This window comes from Orcinus orca, chromosome 6, assembly GCF_937001465.1.
Source record: "Orcinus orca chromosome 6, mOrcOrc1.1, whole genome shotgun sequence".
NCBI lineage: Eukaryota > Metazoa > Chordata > Mammalia > Artiodactyla > Delphinidae > Orcinus > Orcinus orca.
In genome coordinates this window covers 64,344,617-64,367,784 of record NC_064564.1, presented here as the reverse complement: position 1 = coordinate 64,367,784, position 23,168 = coordinate 64,344,617, and the positions used below count along the sequence as shown (strand labels likewise).

At 35.8% G+C, this 23,168-nt stretch overlaps 1 protein-coding gene across 3 annotated transcripts in view; it reads left to right on the top strand.

Annotated features, from left to right (window-relative positions):
- The window catches only part of UHRF2 (ubiquitin like with PHD and ring finger domains 2), a 75,171-nt gene that overhangs the window by 5,295 nt on the left and 46,708 nt on the right, over nucleotides 1-23,168 (top strand). For all 3 annotated transcript variants that reach the window (XR_004476492.2, XM_004279120.3, XM_033404416.2), the window contains exons 2-3: nucleotides 928-1,161; nucleotides 9,323-9,582. Coding sequence is in view for 2 of the 3 variants with exons in the window: in XM_004279120.3 (XP_004279168.1) it covers nucleotides 928-1,161; nucleotides 9,323-9,582 (494 nt within the window). In the remaining variant the exon portion in view is untranslated. The remainder of the gene's footprint in view (nucleotides 1-927; nucleotides 1,162-9,322; nucleotides 9,583-23,168) is intronic.

Sequence of the window (23,168 nt, the reverse complement as noted above, 5' to 3'; positions counted from 1 at the left end):
CAGCAGGGCCATGCCATCTCTGGCTCTAAGGAAGAATCCTTCCTTGCTTCCTTTAGCTTCTTGATGTTTGCTAGCAGTCCTTGGTGTTCTTGGCTTGTAAATGTGTCACTCCAGTCACGTGGCTATTTTCTCCCCTTGTGTCTGTCCAAATTTAAACTTTTTATAAGGACACCAATCACAATGGATTAGGGCCCACCCTTTTCATCTAGTTTTAACTTGATTACATCTGTAAAGATCCTATTTCCAAATAAATAAGGTCTCATTCTGAGTTACTTGGGATTAGGACTTCACCGTATTTGGGAGGGGTTGGGGGTGGGGCTGGTGGATGCCATTCAGTCCTTTATAGAGACCCTGCCAAAATATGGGTAAGTTGCAAGATAATTTATTCACTAGTCATCCTGGAATACTTTTCATAATACAACTTGATCGCCTTTACAGAGAACTTTGAGCAAGTTGGAGTAGCATAAGCAAGAATTGTAATTATTCCTGCTTGAATTTTTTTTGCTTGATTTTTAAAAATTACTGCTTCAGAAAGATAAAATGGTTAAATGTCCTTATGAACACAAGGTCATAAAACAGTTCACTTTCAAAATTCACCTTTCTTGTAGATTCATTAAAATACACAAAACTTGTTGAAGTTTAGAGTTTTTCTGCCTAGGTGATGAGGTCACAGCAGCAGTGATAACATTTTTGGTTTCAGTGGCTATCAGTTTTCCCTATAGTTGATATAGAATGATTCTTAAGAATTTATTGAGGTCCTGAAAAGATGTTGTCATCAGAGGCCATAGGAATGGCTTCACAATCACTAAATTTCAGTGCTCTGTATTTTATTTTAATAATTTAGCTAGGACATTTGAGTAACTAAGGATGTAGAAAGATTGAGTTTTGAGAGAAGCATTTTAATCTTTTTCTATCCTTTTTTTCTAGTTAGAAAATGGATATACTTTATTTGATTATGATGTTGGACTGAATGATATAATTCAGCTGCTAGTTCGTCCAGACCCTGACCTTCCTAGCACATCTAAACAGACTGATGTACAGGCCAAACCCTGTTCTAATAGTCCACCTAAAGTAAAGAAAACCCCAAGGGTGGGACCTTCCGGTCAGCCGTCTACATCAACTCGTGATTTTCTTATTGATCCTGGCATTGGACTATACAAGGTATGTTGTCTTCCTCAGACTTCTGGTTAATTGTGAGAATATAGATATGTTCTCTTCAGGGTGTTGTGAACAAGAAAACATTGATTGCTGTTTGAGAGTAAAGATTGGGCTGTTAATATTTTAACTTTTAAAAGTAATCTTGAAATACTAGTGAAAGATATATAGGCAAATGTATAAAATGTGTATGTACAGTACAGAGAATAATAAAGCAAACACCTGTGTAATTCCACCAAGGTTAAGCAGTTCCTTTTTAAAGCCTCCTGTGTGCCCCTACCAGAACACATCTCCCTCTCTTTCCCTAAGAGGTAAACTACTTTTTCTCACTACTCTGGTCATTTTATTTTTCTTTAGTGTTAACTACTTATGTATGTATCTCTAAACAATGTTTTGTTTTGCCTGTATTTGAACTTTTACTTTTTTGCATATAGATATTTTATTTTTCACTATTATGTTATTCCGTTTTATTAACATGCCACAATACATTTATCTAATCCATGATTAATAGGTATTTGGGCTGTTTCCAGTTTTAGCTGTTTTAAACTGTGCTGTTTTGAACCAACTATGTGTATCCTGGTATACATGTTCAAGAATTTCTTTAGGAATTTTTACCTAGAAATAAAAGTGCTGGTGGAACTTCAGTGCATATTGTATCTGTAGATCAGCTTGGAGAATTGACATCTTTACAATGTTGAGTCCTTCATTCATGAATGATAGATGTCTCCATTAATTTAGATCTTTGACATGTTTCTCAATTACTTTTCTGTTTACATACCTTTGACTTATTTCTATTAGCTTTGTTTTTGATGGTTGCCTTTTAAAATTGCAGTTTGTTTGGTATGTAGAAATGCAATTGATTTATTTATTGACCTTTGTTATCTAGCAACTTCTTCAAATTCTAGTAAATTTTGTGGGAATAATTGACAGTTTTGCTCCATCTTTTTCTATCCTTATATTTTTTCTTAATTCTTACTGGTTGGGATAAACTGGGACCCAAACTTAATTTTCAGAGCGTTTTCAAGGCAAAAAATTAAAGATTGGTAGACAAAATGAATTAAGAAAATGCAAATAGAGATCTATGGAAAAATGCAAACAGATCCATAAAAATGGAAAGAATCAAAACTGGCAAAGAGTTGTATCAAAGTACCTGGCCTGGCTACACTGAGGAATTGCTTTAAACCCATGACGATATCTAAATTGACCCACAAATGTAAAAAAAAAAAAAAAAAAGCTTTCATTTGTTCTATAAATTTAGTGTAATATTGATACTTGAAACATGATAAAAAGCACACTAGTATCACTACATATTGATGTAAAACCTAAGTTATGTTTTACAAATAAAATTATAACTATATTAGAAGACCATACCTTGACTAATTGTGGTTTGTCAGGAAGGGGGATAGTTCATTTTTAAGAAATATTTTAATATTTCATATTAATAAACCAAAGAAAACAAATGATCTAATCTGTTTTCTTCATCTAAATAAAAATTTGAATTCATTTCTGATTTTTTAAAAAAATCCTTGGTAACAGGAACAGATGGAATAGATGAATATTTTAAACCACACCCAGCATCATGCTTAATGGTGGGGAAAAGCCACAAACATTCCCATTAAAGACAGGAGCCAGACAAAGAAGCCCGTTAATGCTATTGTTTAACATCTTTCTAGAAGTGCTAGATGATACAGATAAGCAGAAAACAAAGTGTTGTAAATACTGGAGAAGGCAGTCTTTACTTAGGAATACCTGGAAAGCTGAGAAGATACCTTAGAGCATTATGAGCCATCAGCAGAGTGGCTGTTGAAATACCAGTAGCTTTCCTTACTGTGATCATTTAGTAAAAGAAAAAAGTATAGTAACAAAACAAAAGTCTGCGAATAAACTTACATGATATGCACAAAACTTACATAAATTAGTGCCTTATGTAGTGCTCACAGTTCAGATTGAATTGTTAATATTGAAAGCCCACTTGCCAAATTGTCGTCTATGTCACTCATTGATTTCATCACTCTTTCAGTTACCAAAACTTTCTACTTGATATTTTTTCACATTATTTTAAAAATAAACTTGTTAGTTTAGAACAGTTTTAGATTTACAGCATAATTGGGAAGATACTACAGTTTTTCCATATATCCCACACCTGGTTTGCCCTGTTGTTAACATCTAACATTAGTGTGTGGCACGTTTGTTATAATTAATGAACCATATCTCATTAGCTTGTACCTAATGTCTTTTATGTTCCAGAATCCCATCTAGGACACCATATTACATTTACATTAGTATTATACTAAGATAGTTGTCACGTCTCCTTAAGCTCCTCTTGGCTGTGGCAGTTTCTCAGACTTTGTATTTGATGATCTTGACAGTTTTGAGGAGTACTGGTCAGGTATTTTGTAAAATGCCATGTTAGGATTCATTTGTTTTCCTCATCATTAGACTGGATTTACATATTTTGGGAGGAAGAGCACAGAGGTGAAGTGCTATTTTCATCACATATCTAGGGCACTGTACTGTCAACATTCTATTTGGTGATTATAATTTAGGTTTTACATCAGTAGTAACTTACTACTGTTGATGTGAACCATAATCACCCGGCCAAGGTGTAGTGTGTGTCACATTTCTTCACTGTCAGTTTACTTTCCCCCACCCCCCTTTACATACTTTTTTTTTTTGAGATGAAGTCATTATATGCAGCCCAAACTGCATGTAGTCAGATTATCTACAAAAATTATTGGGAATTCTTTTATGCGGGAGACTTGTCTCTTCATTTCCTCAGTCATTTATTGACATCAGTATGGATATTTTTTCTCCTGTGTCCCTTCCATATACCCCCATTATTTTGGGTTCCTTTGATTTTCGTTGAAGCGCTTTCTTTCTGGCACTAGCACTAGCGCTTTTCTTTCGGGCTCATCTTGTAAGTTTCCTGCCCCAGTCCTGCAGTCAACCATTTCTCCAAGGAGCCTTGGTTCCTTTAATTGGAGAATGGTATTGGAAACTAAGATCTGGGCTCTAGGTGCTCCTTGCTACTGGGGTGTCCTTGTTTTTAGGGCCCTCAGCTGACAGAGCAAGGAAATACATGCAGTATGTATAATAACTCCTGTATATCCATGTATCTATAAATATTTATGTAACCATCTGTGTCCATATTAAGCTTACATTATTACATTTTAACTTTTAAGGGCAACAGTTTAGAAGCTGCTACTTTTGACTTGATTTGTTTTGGGCCATGTAGGTATGAATTTGTTTTCATAGGAGAGGACCAGCTTATGAATCTGCAGATCTGAGATTAAGCAAGGTTAAGTAGTTAAGGTCAATTTAAATTCTCTGTTTAGCACACTTCTCAATACCCAGTTGTGTCCCCTCCCCCAAACTAATTCAGACAAGCATCATGAGAAACTACTTCTCTTAGCAGATCTTTGCTTTTTATTTGCAGTGTTAGCACTTTGGCTGTCAACTATCTCTAGTACTTGGTTTTGTTTTTTAAACATCTCTTATATTTCATATTAATATATAGCATAGATGTTAAGGACTTGAGCTTTGTTGTCAACCTTGGTTTCAAATTTCAATTCAGCCACGTTCTGAGTTGGACAAATTTGGCAAGTAAGTACATTGTCTCCCTTTCCTCATTTAGAAATACACTTGGAACCTGGCATGTGAACTCTCAAAAGGCTACTGTTATTTGTAAAGTAATATGTTTAGTCAAAGCTGCACTTAACCTTCCTCTTTAGTTGAAGAGACTTAACAAACTTACTTGCTTTTTTGGGTGAAGCTCGGTAATTGTCATAGATATTTGAAATTTTGACTAGTGACTTTTTCATATAGAAGGGTTTATTTCTGGATAATCCATTCATTGAATATTTAGATATTTAGTGTATATTTGTACTGGGTACTAGAAATGAGGGGTAAACAGATGATATTGCCCTCTGCCTTCATAATTATATTAGATATTCTTTTGGGCTAGCCTGAAAATGCTCAGAGGCTTCTACTTTTGACTTATTTTGAGTTTGCTTTGAATTTTGTCTGTTTTCCTTAGAGCGAGTCTCTGAATAGTGAGTATATCAAAATTTCATTAAATTGTGTCTGAATCATTTAAAAATTGGGAGGTTTTTTTTTCCTCTTCATGAATTCTTGCCTATGTAATTTTTTGCTTTATAAAGATTTTTCTCTATGGATGAGCAAACAGATTTGGAGGCTTTCCCTTCCTTCTGCCTAAGAATATTTTTGGACCTCATGATAAGCAGGCACAAAAAGTGGATTTTCAAAGTAGTGTACTCAAAACAGACATAGGTAAACATTTAAACTTTAAGATGAAATTTTAATCTGAAGTTGTTATCCAGTATCAGTCTTGTTTTGCCCTATTTGATAACTTTGAGCGATATTTGGTCAATTTCAGATAGCTTTTCATATGTTGTAAGAAACCAGATATCACTATCACGTTTAGAAAGTCTGTGGAAGATTGCAGAGGCTGGGTCCATCCATTCCCATTGTACAACACATTGAATCACACTGGCTCTAGGAAGTAATTTATTTTGTGAAACCAGGTGGACCTCTGATGCCTAAATTGGTTTTAATTCTGGTTTTTAGATGTGGAAGCTTTGTATGACTCACATCAGATCTTACTGTTGAAATGACTCATTCTGGCTTAAATAATAACTGTTTAGCATGATGATAGTAAGCTTTTAGGATTTAGCTAAGTGTGTGGCACTGTTAAAACTTTTTACATGTCTATGCTTATTGTAGCAAATAAAGAGGAAAATTATCAGTAATTACTAAGTAAAAATCATGGATTTCCTATATTTCCTGTCTTGTCTATAGTGCAGTGCTGCTTTATTTAACCTTGTTGATCATGAAATGTAATAGACAACAAATAAGAGTAGAACTTAACAAGATATTATGAAGTCAGTGTCCATAAATACCACTCAAATTAAGAAATAGAACAGCAGTATGCCAGGAGTTTCTCATGTGCCCCTCTTGATTAAACTCCCTCCTCCCTAGTTGTAACTACTACCCAAACTTCTATGGTAGTCAATACTTTACTTTTTATTAGCTTTAACCTTTTATTATACTTAACCTCTTAATAACATTTAACCTATGTATGCATCGCTAATTTTCCTCTTTCTGAACTTTATATAAATGGAACCGTATTGTGTTTTGATTTGTAACTCTGAAGAAACACGGTATAATGAGAGAATCATGTTCAGAGTTAGAGAAACCTTTATCAACTTAGCTCCCATTTCTAGCTGTGTATCTTCTGAGGGCAAGTGTATTTCACTTCTGAACCTAATTGGAAAATAAGAATGACGTTGCATTGTAATTTTTAAAGGAGGTAACGTATATAACGTTAAATGGCTAATGTATTTACTAAATAAGCATGGTATGGTAATAAGACCGACCATACTATGAGTTTTAATAAGTTTTAACATAGGACATATGTTGATACTTAGTGGAAGGAGAGTTATTTCATTTGTTCCTACTATATGTTTGCTAGGTTGGCACATCATACAGATTTGTCACCTACTCTCAATATACTGCAAAGTATGTTACTTTATAAAAGAAGCTGAGGCTGGGACAGGTTAAGTAACTTGTTCAAGGTTACATCTAGTAGGTGATAAGCAAGGGCTTAAACTGAGGTTTATCTGCAGAGCTTGTGTGTTTTCCACAGAACATACAAAGTGCTACAGCTAGCTATGGTAATTTCTCAAGTATTTGCTCTTGGTACTGTTTTATTTTTTAATGATTTTTCCTTGCCTCTCATACTTGGGTTTTTTTTGTTTGTTTGGGTTTTTATCAAATACTTGGACTTGAAAGACTCTTCTCTAAATGTGGCTACAGGCATATCTTGGAGATAATACGGGTTTGGCTCCAGACGACCACAAAAAAGAATATCAGTAAAGAAGTCAAACAAGTTTTTTGTTTTCCAGTGCATACAAAAATTACATTTACACTATACTATAGCCTATTAAGTGTACAACAGCATAATTTCTTTTAAAAGTGTACATACCTTAATTTTAAAATGCTTTATTAAAAAATAACCATCTAAGCCTTCAGCAAGTCGTGATCTTTTTGCTGGTGGGAGGTCTTGCATCCGTGTTGATGACTGCTGGCTGATCCAGGATGGTGGTGGCTGTGGCAGTTTCTTAAATAAGACAACAGTGAAACTTTGTCACAGATTGACTCTTCCTTTTACAAACAAGTTTTCTGTAGCATACAAGGCTGTTGGATAGCATTTTACTAACAGTAGAACTTGTTTCAAAATCGGAGTTGAGTCCTCAAACCCCACCACTGCTTTATCAACTAAGTTTATATAGTATTCTAAATCCTTTGCTGTTTCAACAATCTTTACAGCATCTTCAGCAGGAGTAGCTTCCATCTCAAGAAACTACTTTCTTTGCTCATTCATAAGAAGCAACTCCTTATCCATTCAAGTTTTACCATGAGATTACAGCAATTCACCCACATCTTCAGGATCCACTTCTAATTCTAGCTCTCTTGCTATTTCCATCACATTGAAGTCCTGAACCCCTCAAAGTCATCCATGAGGGTTGGAATCAATGTATTCTAAATCCTATTAATGTTGATATTTTGACCTCTTCCCATGAATCACAAATGTCCTTAATGGCATCGAGAACGGTCAATTTTTTCCAGAAGGTTTGCAGTCAGCTTTGCTGAGATCCATCAGAGGAATCACTATGGTAGCTATAGCCTTACAAAATGTATACTAATGAATAGTAGCAAAAACATAAGCTTTAAGGTCAAGGTGTCTTCAAATCCTAGTTTTACATTTTATTAACTTTCATTTGGAGCAAGTTAACTTGTCAGAGCCTTAAATTCTTATCCTGTAAAATATGATTTATTAATTATTAAGGTTAGTTAGACAAGCCTAACTAAAGGAGCCTTGCATAATACCTGGTATATGGGTATTAACTTCAGTACATACGAACCCCCACCCCTACCCCATGTGATACCATCCGTCAGAGTTCTGTTGGATACCTTAAGTGGTCTTAGACCCTCAGGAAGAGCTAGCTTGATTAGGTAATGATCTTGTATTAGTAATGTCTGTTTTTTTTCTTTTTAAAGAGTTTTTAAAAAGTTGAAGGGATGTCTCTTGGTTGTTGCTCCTGAAAGGGCTTTGACCTTTAGATGAATTCCCTCAGCATTTTTAGGACAGGATTTTTTTTTTTTTTAACCCAATTTCTTAGGTAACTCTAAATTTCTCTGGTATACCTGTCTTCTAATACCGTTTTCCTTTTGTTAGATTGTATGGTTTAGTTCTGGATCATCCACTAGAGTTGACTACATACATTTTGCATGTTTATAGCTCTGTTCTCTTTATATTTTCTTTGTTCTTTGAGGTACTAAATAATGCATTTGCTAGTGACTTGCTGTTGGTGGAACTTATCTCCATTTTGTATAGGTAGGTTCACTAGATTCTTTCCTTTGTACATGTGCGTAAGTCCCTCGTTTTCGAGTTTTATTTTCTGTTTAATACTGTGTTTTCTGGTTGGACTGACTGTAAATTATCTGTAGGATTCTGAAGAAATTAATGGAACAAATTAATATCACAGTCATAATACTTCAGAGTTCTGGCTTTTTGTTAGTGACTTTTTTTTTTTTTTTTTTTTTTTTTTTTGCGGTACGCGGGCCTCTCACTGTTGTGGCCTCTCCCGTTGCGGAGCACAGGCTCTGGACACGCAGGCTCAGCGGCCATGGCTCACAGGCCCAGCTGCTCTGCAGCATGTGGGATCCTCCCAGACCGGGGCACGAACCCGTGTCCCCTGCGTTGGCAGGCGGACTCTCAACTACTGTGCCACCAGGGAAGCCCTGTTAGTGACATTCTTAATGAATGACATGCCAGAATAACTCTTGGGTACACAAGAATTATATTTTAAAAGTCTAATATAGGTATGGGTAAGGAATAGTTAAAGAAAATACCTATTTCATTGAAGGATATTGGGAGGAAAGTTAATTTTCGTATTAGTAAATAACAGATTTGACAGTATAATCCAAAAAGAATAGTTTCGTTCTAATCTTTCAAATTACTTTAAACATGAATATCTGCAAATATTAACTATGATAACCCTCAAAATAACTTGAGTTATATTAATGTTTTTGAAGCAGTAGATGAAATTACGCTTCATTAACTAATTTTAAACTTTTTTTTTAGGTAAATGAATTGGTGGATGCCAGAGATGTCGCCCTTGGTGCTTGGTTTGAAGCACGTATACATAGTGTTACTAGAGCTTCTGATGGACACTCACGTGGCAAAACTCCACTGAAGAATGGCAGTTCTTATAAAAGGACTAATGGAAATATAAATCATAATTCCAAAGAGAACACAAATAAATTGGACAATGTACCCTCTACGTCTAACTCAGATTCTGTTGCTGCTGATGAAGACGTAATTTATCATATCGAGTATGATGAGTAAGTGCTCATGCTATTGAGGACTTCATTCATGTTTTTGTTTGTAGAAGCAAAAAAATCTTCTATCTCAAGATTGTTTTCAAATAATAGTCTTTCAGAAGAAATCATCTAGGGGTCATGTTCGGTCTAGTACCATTTGTTTTTGTTTGTTTAGTGGTTGTAATATAATAAGAGCTCCTCAACATTTAGCATCTCGCTCCTAAGTGGTTTGTTGTTTTGGGTATCCTAATACCTGGCTTAATTTAATATGTAAGGGTTTCTCTTTGTCTGGTCCTCTATTAGGGTTTTTGCTATGTATTTTAATAATATTCTAGAAAGTATATAACAGTGTGTAATGTAATAGCATTCATTCATTTATTTATTTATCTTGGCCACGCCGTGGGGCATGTGGGATCCTAGTTCCCCAACCAGGGATCGAACCCACGCCCTCTGCAGTGGAAGTGCGGAGTCTCAACCATCAGACAGCCAGGGAAATCCCTGTAATAGCCTTTAGAATGAGGTTGAAATATTTTCTAAAAGCTATTATTGGGATAATTCACATAAAATTTATACATTTAAAGGGTACAATTCACTGTTTTTAATATATTCATAGGATTGTGCATTATCACACACTACTCTTAGAACATTTTTATTTTCCCCCAAAAAAACTATATGCCCGGCAATCACTTCCCAATCCCCCTCTCCCAACAAAAAAATTTTTTTTGAATTTTATTTTATTTATTTTTTTTATACAGCAGGTTCTTATTAGTCATCCATTTTATACAACAAAATGTTTTTAAATGTTCATGTGAAAACAGTATTAAGAACTTGCTTTGAGGGCTTAGACTTTAACACTGAATTATTTTCCTTACCTATTTTCAAAATCCTAGTACAAAAGTTACTATGGGGAAAGATTTAATGTTTATTCAACACTAAATGATCTTTGTCTTCATTCAAGTGATATTTTAATATGTATAGAAAGTATGAAACCAAATCTTTATCAGGTGTGAGTTCAAGATCCTAAAATGGTTTTGATTTTTCTTAGCAAAAATGGTATAAAAGACTGGTGTCAACTCAGATTTCCAGGATACCTGGAAAGGGGTCAAAAGTAGATCCCTTTCATCTTTTCTGATACTTCTTATGGTTTTAGTTAACTTGCCAACGTGGCTTATTTCAAATGTGCAGTCATACTGTTTTTTACCATAGTAGATGATAATAGAAGCAACAACTAGCATGGGTATTAATATCTTGGATTGGCCAGGACTGGCAATATTGGTAAATCGAGCCTGGGATAGAAAGGGATTGGAGTTGATGTGTTAATAGTAACCAGTGTCTGGGTTTATGAATACCATGGCAAAGAGGCAAGAGTGGAGGATTTAAGCTATCTGTATATCGGCTGCCAACAAGTGGAGTTCTTGATTTGCTTCAAGTTTTTATTCTATTTCTTGGAGAAAAGAAGAAATAACTCAGAAACCTGCTACCTGGGACCTGATTCTGGCCAATAAAGGAGTTATTATTTGCCCCCCCCCAAGAAAAATTGTATAGAATGGCACAGTGTAGAAATAGGGTAAGAAGCTTTAAACACTAAGTAAACTAAGGCTTATTAAATTTTTTACAGTTTTAGGGGCTCTTAGTTGGTTTTGGAATAAGACTTTCCAAGGGATAGACCTGAGTTTGGTACAATGTTAGAACATAAATCACAGTATCTTAGCGTTTATTTGGTTATTTTTTAATGAAGAAGTTTGTCTTGATTAGAATGAATGTTGGTCTAAACCCAACATGCATGAGAAGACTAAAATTATCTGTCCAAAATAATTTTACATGATGGAATTGTTTCAGTGTTGGCAACTTAAAGATATGGTAGCTGAACTTTCTTTGAGACGTAAGATATCAGAAGCTTAGTAAATGTCATTCATATCTTCAAAAAGAGAAAAGGACTATACAGAGTAAAGTATGAAATAAATAAAATAGTTGAGTTTCTGGATAAGAGTCCCAGATAACAAAAGGCTGTTATAAGCATCTAGAAAAAATCATGATCCCATATGGATGTGATAAAGAATCCTGTTAAAGTTTCTTTCGTCACGGTTATCAGAAAAGTTAAAAACTATAGTCAAGTTCATGTTAATTTCAATAACTTATTAAACAAGTTCTCACATTCTTGGACGGAGGATGCATTGAAGACAGATTGTGGAGTATATGGCTTAGCAGTAGTAATAGATTCTTATTGAGTAGTAAGCTCCAACTTAGTTAATAGAATGTAGCTATCAAATAGTTACACTGTAGGATGTTTTATTAGAAGTAAGATATCTAGAACAAGACTGGTGGTGCTACCGTTTTACTGGCCTGGTTATTCTCTACTTGGAATATTGTTTTCCATCTTCGTACTTTAAGAATAATACCAACAGGGCTTCCCTGGTGGCGCAGTGGTTGGGCGTCCGCCTGCCGATGCAGGGGACGCGGGTTCGTGCCCCGGTCCGGGAGGATCCCACATGCCGCGGAGCGGCTGGGCCCGTGAGCCATGGCCGCTGAGCCTGCGCGTCCGGAGCCTGTGCTCCGCAACGGGAGAGGCCACAACAGTGAGAGGCCCGCGTACCGCAAAAAAAAAAAAAAAAAAAAAAAAAAAAAAAGAATAATACCAACAGGACATGGTGCATCTTTAGAGTAGAGGTCAAAATGTAAAATCAACATGAAGAATAGCTAAAAGAACTAAGTATTTACATTGAAAAGACTGGGATCAAGATAGCTTTCATATTTTAAAAGCTCTGGGTGAAAGTTCTGTACAACATAGAAGGTAGGTTTCAGGATAACATAAACTTCCTACCAGTCAAATCTCTAAAGATAGAGAATGGTCTGCACTGAGAAGGAGACAAAAACAAGCTTTGGCTATCTTCAACCTTAGACAGGGGGAATTACTAGAAATGTTACATTGCAAAGGGAAATAAAGTTAGAGGTCATTAATCCAATCACTCTAATTTTTACTTCCAAAACAGTATTTGTCAGACAATTTTTTTGTACTTAATAGACTTTTAAGTACATACAGGCTGCCATCCCATTCCATTTATGATTCTAAATCTGTCATTTCTCTCAATGAATTAACTTCATTTTTCTCATAAAGTTGAAAGTAATCTGCTTAATTGTCTCCAAAATCTGAGTGCAGCAGTGCGAGTGCGTTTTGAACAGCCTGTCATTTAGCCAGTGCAGAGAGGTATTGTACATGGGACGAAGGAACCTGTTCAAGGAATTCTTCTGGGATTTGCAGTGTTTGTCAGTTTAAAATGGCACTGTTCAAAGGTTACTTTTGTAGTGACCTACAGGTCCTAATATATTAACCAGGCTAAATGAATTTTCAGTCTTTGAAATGAATTTCATTAAAAGCATTGCTGTCTCAGAACAAGATTAAGTAGGTATACTACTCTGCATCTTCAATCCCCACTCCAGTCAGAGCAGAGTTAAAACAATTTTTAATCTGTGAGAAGTGATACGTATTAAAATTTATAATGTTACTTATTAGGTAGATGTGTTCCACAAAACAACACTCCCAAAAGCCAAATCTAGTAGTTGACATTGTTCTAGACTCTTAGTGAAATCATTTGTTTGCTAACCTTATTCCATTTTTCCTCTCAAAATTATGGATATAAATATTCTGAGTGCATAAAAAGCAGGTTATGTTAAGAGATCTGTTTGAAATGTTTTAAGGTTTAAGAGTTTTACTGTTTTCAGGGGTCCCTTTTCTATAGATTCCTTGATGAATATAGACTGAATTGAGAGCTTCCTACTGCAAATAATATAAAGCAAAATTGTGGAGTTAACATCAAAGTGCCTGCTACAAAGAACATATATGTGGGTTTGTTCTGTTTTGTTTTTTCATGATGGCTATTCTGTACTATTCATCTGTCATCACCCTTGCCTCAGCAAGGGCTGTGTATTTTTAGAATTAAACCAATCCAGTAAGTACTTTGGGAGAAAGAGCTAGCAGTACAAATATTAAATCTAGACTTTAGAGATTTAGATTCCAACGGATTCTTAAATCTTCTGTAAAGTTTTAACTTCTTAAAAGCAGCTTTATTAAGGTATAATTCACATAGCATTCAATTCGCCCATTTAAAGTGTAAAATTCAGTGTTTTTTTTTAGTATATTAACAGAACTGTGCAACAGTCACCACAATCTAATTTAGAACATTTTGGTCTTCCACAAACCCCTTACCCATTAGCAGTCACTCCCTGTTTCCCTACCCCCACCAGCCCTTCCCCCAACCCCTCTCAGCCATAGGCAATCGGGAATCTTCTGACTCTGGATTTACCTATTCTGGACATTGCATATAAGTGGAATCCTATAACATGTGGTCTTTTGTGACTGGCTTTTTTCACTTAGCATAATGTTTCAAGGTTCATCCATGTTGGAGCTTATATCAGTACCATATTCCTTTATTGTCAAATAATGCTCCATATTACCACTGTTTATTTATCAGTTTATGGACACTGGTGTTTTCTACTTTTTGCTGCTAGGAACCTTCATGTACTATTTTTTTTGTGTAGGCATTTGTTTTAGTTTTTTGGCATGTATGTGGCAGCAAGATTGCTGGGTTGTATGGCAGTTATGTTTAACCTTGGGAAGAACTACCAGACTTGTTTCCAAAGTGGCTGCACCATTTTACATTCCCATGAGTTGTGTATGAGGGTTCCAATTTCTCCACACCCTCACCAAAACTTTGATTAGAACCATCCTATAGTATAAGAGGTATAATTAACCTACAACATTATGTTAGCTACAGGTGTACAGCATAGTGATTCAATATTTCTATACATCACAAAATGATCACACCACTAAAGTGTGTTTATTGGAGAATGACTATGCCTGCTTGAAACTTGTTTTTAGTGGTATTTTGGGCAGAAAACAAAAGGGAAGGGGATTCAGAAATGAGCAAATGTCAAGGTAATATAGGCAATTATAAACCCGTGGAGTGGTTAAATGGTCAATTAAAGAAAAAGAACATCAAATTTTCCCTTATTTCATAGTAAGCTTGTACTGTATATTTCCATAGCTTTCTAAAAGATGTCTTTATTCCCATTAGTTACTTTCTGTAGTTACGTAAGGTTTGAAAATTTTAAGGGTCCTGAACATCTAAATTCACAAATCTGTGACTGCAGTCTTGTGAGAGTAGAGATCCTGAAGCTAATTGTGATGAGCCATGATCTTGACTTATAGGGAAGTAGACTGGGAAAGGGGCAATCATTGCCTTAGTGTTTCTGGTAGGTTAATATGTCTATAGCATAGCTTACAGCAATTTAATTACATTAACTCTCATGTGCCAGACTCTGAGCTAACTTCTTACATGAATGCTCATGTAATCTTTACAATAACTATAATGTTAGTTACATTAACTTCCATATGAAGAGACCAAGGCTTACTTACATAACTTGCCAGAGGTAACATCTGTTAAATTGTCTGACTCCAGAGCTTAAGGGTTAACCAATATGCATTATTGCCATTCTGCCTTAAACATGGTACATGTAATTGGTAATAGCCTACATAACTTCAAAGGTCAACCATTTTGTATGACCTAAAGACTTGCTTTAGACTTGGCCTGGGTTTTAAAGCAGATAGCACTCATACAACTTTGAGTTAAACCCTGGGTATGTAAGCAACTGAGGCCACACTACTGAATTTAATCTTTACTCATCATTTGGCTGCTTTATGAACAGATAAAGGATTAATTCCTTACCCTGCTTCTGTATTAAGAAACATCTGTTCTTAGTGGATTTGGTTTAGATTCCTCTTAATTAGACTAGCGGTTCTCAACCCTAGCTACACATTAGTTGTCTAGGAAGCTTTAAAAATATCAGTGCCTAGGACCCACCTCCATAACTTCTTGTATGATTGATCTTTGGGACCTCAGGGGATTGCTGTCTCAAAAGTTCCTCTGTGATTCTAATGTGTAGCCATGGTTGAGAACCACTGCCTTAGACTAGCGGTTCTCAAAGTATAGTCCTGTCCAGGAACATCAACATTACTTGTTAGAAATCCAAGTTCTTGTACTTACTACAGATGTAATGAATCGCTGTCTGAAGGTGGCCCTGCAGTCTGTGTTTTAATAAGTCCTCTGGGTGGTTAATATGTATACTCAAGTTTAAGAACCACTCGCTGATTGCCTTTTGTACAGCCTTATCAGTTGCTACTAAGAACCAATATGGGGGAAAGGGGTTGATATGACAATTTAAACATAGTAAATACATTAAAGGCTGGAGATGATATACAATACCTGAGGAGTCTGAGTATTCATCTTTATTTTAGTACCTGTATAGGTGGCTTATGGCTTGTTGATTTTTCCATTTCGTTTCCATATACATAAAGGATTAGTTAAGTCTTTTTCTAAAAGAAATTATATTTCATTCCAGCTAAATGATCTGTATCATTTAAATGAGGGACCATTTTCCACTATGCAGTCTTTATCTGTACCTTGGCTAACATAGAAAGCAGTATCCATCATGTGTTTGTGGAGAATTTATCTTTTATGATGTATTGGTACATTCTTTTTTTTCCTTTTTAACCAATTGAAATATTCTGTTTTGAGTTTTGTGGCAATTTTAGTATATTATCATTCACATAATGTTTCTTTTGACTTGATAATTTCTCTGAATTCCCCAAACTTGCACTTCCTCTTAAGAACTCAAACCCCAACCCAGACCATATAAAAGGAAAGGTTAACATGGGAATAGTATTTGCAGAATTAGCTCCAGAACCACTGTTTAAAAAGTATTCTTTATTTCTTCTGTCTGCTCCATCAACCGTTAAGTATTGGTAAATTCTTGAGTGGGGGAAAATACTCTGTAGTAGTTGAATATTCTGAGATCTAGTTCTGGCTCTCCTTTGAATTAGACTCTTAAATGCATCAAGTCAGTCGTTCTAAGACAAGCCTTCTGAATTGGACTTAGGGTTAAACTAGATCTCAGAATCTCCCCATATACCTTCTTCTAAGGATTCAACAGGTACATTTACAGGTCAGTTAAAAAGGTGAATTTGGGAATACTAGTCTTGTTAGTGACTTGCTTTTTTAAATTGCTTTATTAAATTTAGTGTTCTAATTTAGAGACCTTGATTTATAAATTGGAGCTGATTTCTATAAAGAGAAATGTAAGCTAGAAAACACATAGTAGTTTGAACAAGGAAGTATATATATAAAGAGGGAAAATGCTTATGAAAGTTATTTTATTTCTGTATCATATCGTAGTGAATTGTCTATGGCTAGGCAAAGTTGAAATCTTTAAACATGAGAGAGAGTTTTCATAGTGACATGAAAACTACTTATATAATCTCTCATGCTCCATATTGTTCACATTTCAAATAGAAATGTCAGTTTACCTCAGAAACAAACTCTTTTTGTTTTGACTTTTTAGTAAATTATTCTGAAGTACCCTTTTTAAAGCATGGTTCAATAATTCTCTTGTTAAAACAACACTATGTGCCAGGCACTATACAAGTACTTTTCCTGGATTATCTCATGTAATCCTCATTAAACAATCAATGAAGTGGATACTTTTCTAAGTGTAAAGAGGGAATAACTGAGACTTAGAGAAGTTAATATACCTAGTATTGAATAGGTGATAAGTGGTAGACTGAGATTCAGAAGAGCACATACTTAGAACCACTCTACCATACTACCTCTCATTTTGAGAGAAGCATGCTTATAAAATACCTTAATGTATAAATAAGTATATATAAAATATTATAAAGCAGTTATGTTTGCATATTTAAAAAATTTCTATCATTCTCTCCAGTTATCTGTCACAGAACAGAAACCTTAAATCAGTAAACACCTGTGTGCCTTTTTCTGTAAGGAAAATGCATAGCTCGCTAGTATTCAAAGGATTTTTAAACCAAATAGGTTAAACTGCTGCTTTTAACAGCGTGTCGAGGTTCTACCACGAGATTGAGATCAAATGGAAATGTCATAGCATCACTTAGAACTTGGAGGGTAACTTACGCTAGGCTACAATTAAAAGCTCTTCTGGCGAACGTCTTAGGATAATGTTGTCATTGCTGCCAGCATTCTCTTAAGATTTTTTGAGCTATTCTAAGCTTGTGGTGCATGCTTTTGAGTATTCTTAATTATGGCTACTGCAAATAGAAGTCAGTGAGCCAATTCTGAAAAAAATCAAGTGGTATTTTTAGATAAAAGTTGCTGTTCTATAAAGTAACAAAACTGATTTTCTTGAATGTATTGATGTGATCTATTTCTAAAGGAATCCCAAAAATGTTTTAATGATGTCTGGGTTTTCATGGGAGAAAAGGAATAAGATTTAAAAAAATCAGATCAGAGTGTCATGTTGATCTTGAGTAGGGAGCTATAAATGAGAGGTTTAGTTTCAGAACCCTGGTGCAGTGACCAGTCTCCCCCATTGTTTTTTGGTTGTTACTGACATGTTTGCCAAAGACTTAGAATATTTCCTCTTTCTATGACTTGCAGTGTTCTAAATGGATGATAATCAAAAGGAGGGCAGAAGAAGTTAGATCTTTGACTTTATTGTTGCTCTTCTCTTGTGTTAAAAGATCACTTGGTGCTTAGAAAAATGACTACAGGTATCAGTTAAAATGACTACAGATTATCAGTTGATGTCACCTTTTCAAATTTATACATCATTCCTTTACATTAGTGTTTCTCAAAACGATGGTCAGCAACACTGCTGATTCACCCAGGTACGGTATTTATAATGCAGATTACTGGGGGATACCAGATCCCACCCCCACTCCCTGCATTGGGTGGGCCTGGGGTAGAGCCCAGGAATCCACTTTTCAGAAAGCAGCCAGGAGCCTATTAAGTATACAGAGCATTGGTTCTCTTATAGGCTGTATAGTTTTAGTCATTAGAATCAGAATTTGCTTTGAATTCTAGGTCTTTGGTTGAGTTTTTTGCTTTGTTTTCTTTGAACTCATTCAGCTTTAATTTCCTCATCTGTAAATACCTACTTGACCATGTTCTTTTTTTCCCCTAATAACCTTGAAAAGTATCCAGTAATAATAGTCAAATTTTCTGCTTTTCATTTATTAATAAAGCCAGGTTATTTTGGTAAGTACTCTTAAATAATTTATCTTTGGCATAGGTATCTTTTAACCTGATTACATTGTTTCCTCTATTAAAACAGTTATACACCATTGTTAACACGTTGTACAAGTGAGATATATTTCCATGTAATATGTAAAGTCCTACTGTAAGCAGTTTTAAGTAAGTTATTTTTGTCTGTGAGTAAGCTTTACATTTAAGGTGTGAAACTGAGTAATGTCATCTGTTAGATTAAGAAATGCTTTCTTTTTGCATGTAGTATGACATTAAAGATTTGCTAAACTAGAACATGCCTCCAGGTGAATGTTGTCCTTATTTAAGCATTTTAACACCAGGAAGCCATGTTTTGAAGGAAGGTTTCAGTGATAGTGCTTTGCTTAATACTGTTTGAGTCTTCTAAAATGCTTAGTTAGCTTACAAGTCACCTAAGGAAATGTACTTATACTATTTTATAACAAACCTGTTTTAAAAATTGTGCTTAATCAATTTCCCTGAAATTTAATTCCCCAGGTTTTACTCAATGATTTGTTAATTGAAAACACAATTGGTTTTTGCTAAAATGTCACATAGTTCAGGATAATCAAAAGCATGTACTCTGAAGGATATCTCTAAAAGACATCTAAAGAGTATTTGGAGCAATGAAAATGTTACTGGGAAAAACAAGCTTAAGGATATTTAAGGCTTATCTGAGAATGTAGACTTTATAACACCAAAGTGTTTCTAAATTCTCAAAGATGCAGAGTAGCTAACTAGAATAAACTTATACCTGTATTTGGGGTAATACCTTGACTTCAGGTTCTAAGAACAGAAGGTCATGTAGAATAAGAGAAAAAAAGGACCCTAGTCTTATCCTTCCATAGCTGTATGTTGGCTCTTGGCACAGTGTAGTCAGCTTCAGTATGTTCCTTCTTCTCTGCTTCCGGTCTTTGGGGATATCTTGAGCCCTGTTTTAGAAGTTTTTCAAGCTTCTAACACTTCCCAAAATGTTTCAGTCTCCTGCAGTTTTCACCAGTGCAAATGCTGGAAGAAGTCAGCACTTGGACCAATTTGTAGAATTTGCAGTGGTTATCTTCAGCCGTACATTAGACTTCATGGGAGGCAAGGAATGCTGTGTTGGAGGCTGCCTATACTTAAAAAGACTTTCTCTTGTGTACTTGTATAAGTAACTGGAGCTAACTACAAGTTTCTTCGTTTTAAGAAATCCAAAAACATAATCTTTAAAACGCCTTTTTCTTATTATCTCTGTATAGAATTCTTTGTTCCCACTTAACTACCGTAAAACACAGTGGTCACAGTTTATTACATTTTATTAAGAGCTTTAGTTATACAAAAGATTTTTCTATTTAATGAGTTGCATGTTTCCAAACATCTGTAAGCCTGGTATATCCCAAACACACTAAAGTTTGAACGTGGTATCTGCTTCTCAATGAAAACTTGCTATTTTGTAGTGTTAAGTTCTGTGATAGAAAAATGTACAACTAGCTTTTAGAGTAAAGTTCTGAGATTATAAGGTAGAGAAGATACTTCTGTATTCCTGAAGGAGAGCCACAGGATACCAAGGATAAGGAGGTACAAAATACAGGGTTACCTAAGGGTAGATTAGTATGGCTGGAGTGTAGGAGATACGTGGTGAGTAGTAAGAAACGAAACTAAAGGTGAATAAAGATTTCAAGTTAAACATGGCAGATTAAGTTGCATGTTTGTCTTCACTTCTTCTTACACCCTCCTAGAAGACAGTAAAAGAATAAATGCGTAAACCCCCGAGGACAAAAAATATGATAGAAGTAAGACACAGAAGAGAAAGCAACAAAATTTTGGAAGGTAAGAAGCTAATGGGTAAATGATGCGTAACTTAGGCCAGAAAAAGCTGAAACCTAAGGATAAGCCAACAACAAGCAAGTAAATTGACATCGAAGAACCTTTGGAAGGTTCAGACCTTGGATTTACCAGGCACTTTGGACGTAGGCATATGGAATAAAACTGAGGAGAAGAGGATTGGTTTATTTATATGAAAGAGCATTTTAATCACTTCTACCCCACTCAAGGCTTAAATCAAGAAAGAGGAAAACAGGGTATTCAGGAAATAGGATTCAACACAGGAAGTAATGAAAGGAGATCCCAGCATGACAGCTGTGGAACAGGTCTAAGCCTGAAGAGCAAGTTTTCCAGATTAGGACAGAGGTCTCTAGAAGATGTTTTGCAACCCAGAACACTAGTAGAGTACCTGAAATGTCTGAACGTAGAAGAGTTTTAACACCTGTGGCAGAATGGGGATAATTAATATGTACATGGAAAATTAAGCAAGTAGCAACCAAAAAGAAGGGTTAAGTACTCAACAGAAAACAAAGTTGTGAAGGAAAGGATTTATAATTAAAGCATACTTCATTAGTTAGCTATGAACACTTATTTAGTCAACATGTAAAAAAAAATTGTAAAAAATACTGATTTTTACGAACAACTTGGTTTGTATAACATGCTTAAGAGCAAGAAATTTTGTCAATCCCTGCAAGATTATAAGTCCTAGAGCCAGGTGATCAGAGTTTGAGTCATGTCTCTGCTTCTTACTCCTGTCCAAGTAAGTTAACTTCTGTGCCATATCTGTAAAATGGGGATAGAATAGTGCCTCCCTCTATCCTAAGAGGTAAATACGTTAACACTTAGAGCAGTGCCTTGTGTTAGTAATTATAAGGAAGAAGAGATAGAGGCAAATGAGCTGTACATCAGGGATAGGTAGAATAACAGTTTGAAGTAAAAAGCAATGTGTAAGCATGTTACTTTAAAATATGCTGGAAAATAAAAGAAATAGCTAAAAGTTAAACAGTTGCATCGGGGGAATAGAAATCAGTGTGGTGGACTGGGGCAGGAGGCTGCGTGTCCTCACTGTAAGCCTTGAATGTTAACTTAGAGTTTTGTACTCTTGTGGGAAAACTTCAAAAAGTGGGAAGAGCCTTTTGTTTGGATTTTAACTTGAAGCGCAGAGCATTTTATTTTTTATTGTAGAAATCTTTAAACTTATGCAGAGGTTGAGAGAAAGAACTCATCACCTAGCTTCAATCATTATGAACTCCTGGCCAATCTTGTTTAATCCGTACCAGCATCCCCAAGCACCACCACTGGATTATTTTGAAGCAAGTCCCAAATCTTAAGTTTTTTCAACCAGAAATAGCCTTAGCAGTTGTGGTGGGCACAGTGCTCAGATCTTCAAGACAGAACTTGCTGACCTGCAAGGAATGAATGCAGTTAACTGATAACTTTTAGCCACAGCACTTTTGATATCTGTGACAGTGTTTGAGCCAAAGCCACACTCTTTCTTGGCATCCTCCAGCTGGTGACTAAGTGTGGCAGCAGTTCTAGGGCCTGGCAATTATGCCCAACATTGCTCCAGAGCTCACGATTGGATTGGCGAAGATTTTGTTTGTATCACACTCTCATGTTTCTCTTTCTCAACCCTCTTTTCCTCTCCTTTCAAAGTGAAAGACAGCATCGTGGTCTAAGGGCTATTGCTTCCTAGTCCTACTCTTTCTATTTTTCGTAGGTTCATCCTGATCTTGACATCTTTTTTCTCAGTTGAATACTCTAAAAGGATTCTTTTTAAAGTGTGCAGAAGACAGCTAACATCAGGCCAGAGATTTACTACTCTTGTTTTTTGTTTGTTTGTTTTTTGCGGTATGTGGGCCTCTCACTGTTGTGGCCTCTCCCGTTGCGGAGCACAGGCTCCGGACGCGCAGGCTCAACGGCCATGGCTCACAGGCCGAGCCGGTCCGCGGCATGTGGGATCTTCCTGGACCGGGACACGAACCCGTGTCCCCTGCATAAGCAGGTGGACTCTCAACCACTGCGCCACCAGGGAAGCCTGATTTACTACTCTTTAAAAGGTCTGTGTGTGGTTGACCTTTGGCTGGTGTTGGGGAACTTAACTTTCAGGAGGATTCTCATCATTCCTTGATAAAAATGGTTCACTCTGCACAAACTCTGCAAAAAAATATATTATTTATGCCGAACACCTGCTTCTGGGAGTCTGGAATTTTGGTATGTGCTAGACATTGAGTGCTGATGTGATGAATCCCTAATAAAAATCTTGAGCATTCTTCACTGTATACCCCTGGTAGTAACATTACACACATGTTGTCGTATTCTGGACATATTAAGCACATTTTGTGTGACTACTGGGAGCGGACTCCTTGAGCTTGCACCTGGTTTCCTCTAGACTTGATTCCATGTGCCTTTTTCCTTTGCTGAATTTGCTTTGTATCCTTTCATTGTAGTAAATCATAGCCATGGGAAGAACTATGTGCTCTCCTGTGAGAATGAGTCACTGATCCTGGGATGGGGACCCTAAAGCATTAAAAAAAAAATCCACACGAAATTTACAATAATTCCTTAAAGTCAAATACCCAGTCAATGTTCAGACTGACTTATTTTTTAAAAATATACTTGGGATTTACAGATAAGGATCAAGATTAAGATCCACCCATTGCATGTAGTTGATAGGTTAAGTCTCAACCTACAGGTTTCCCCTATTCTTTCTTCCTTGCTATTTATTTGTAC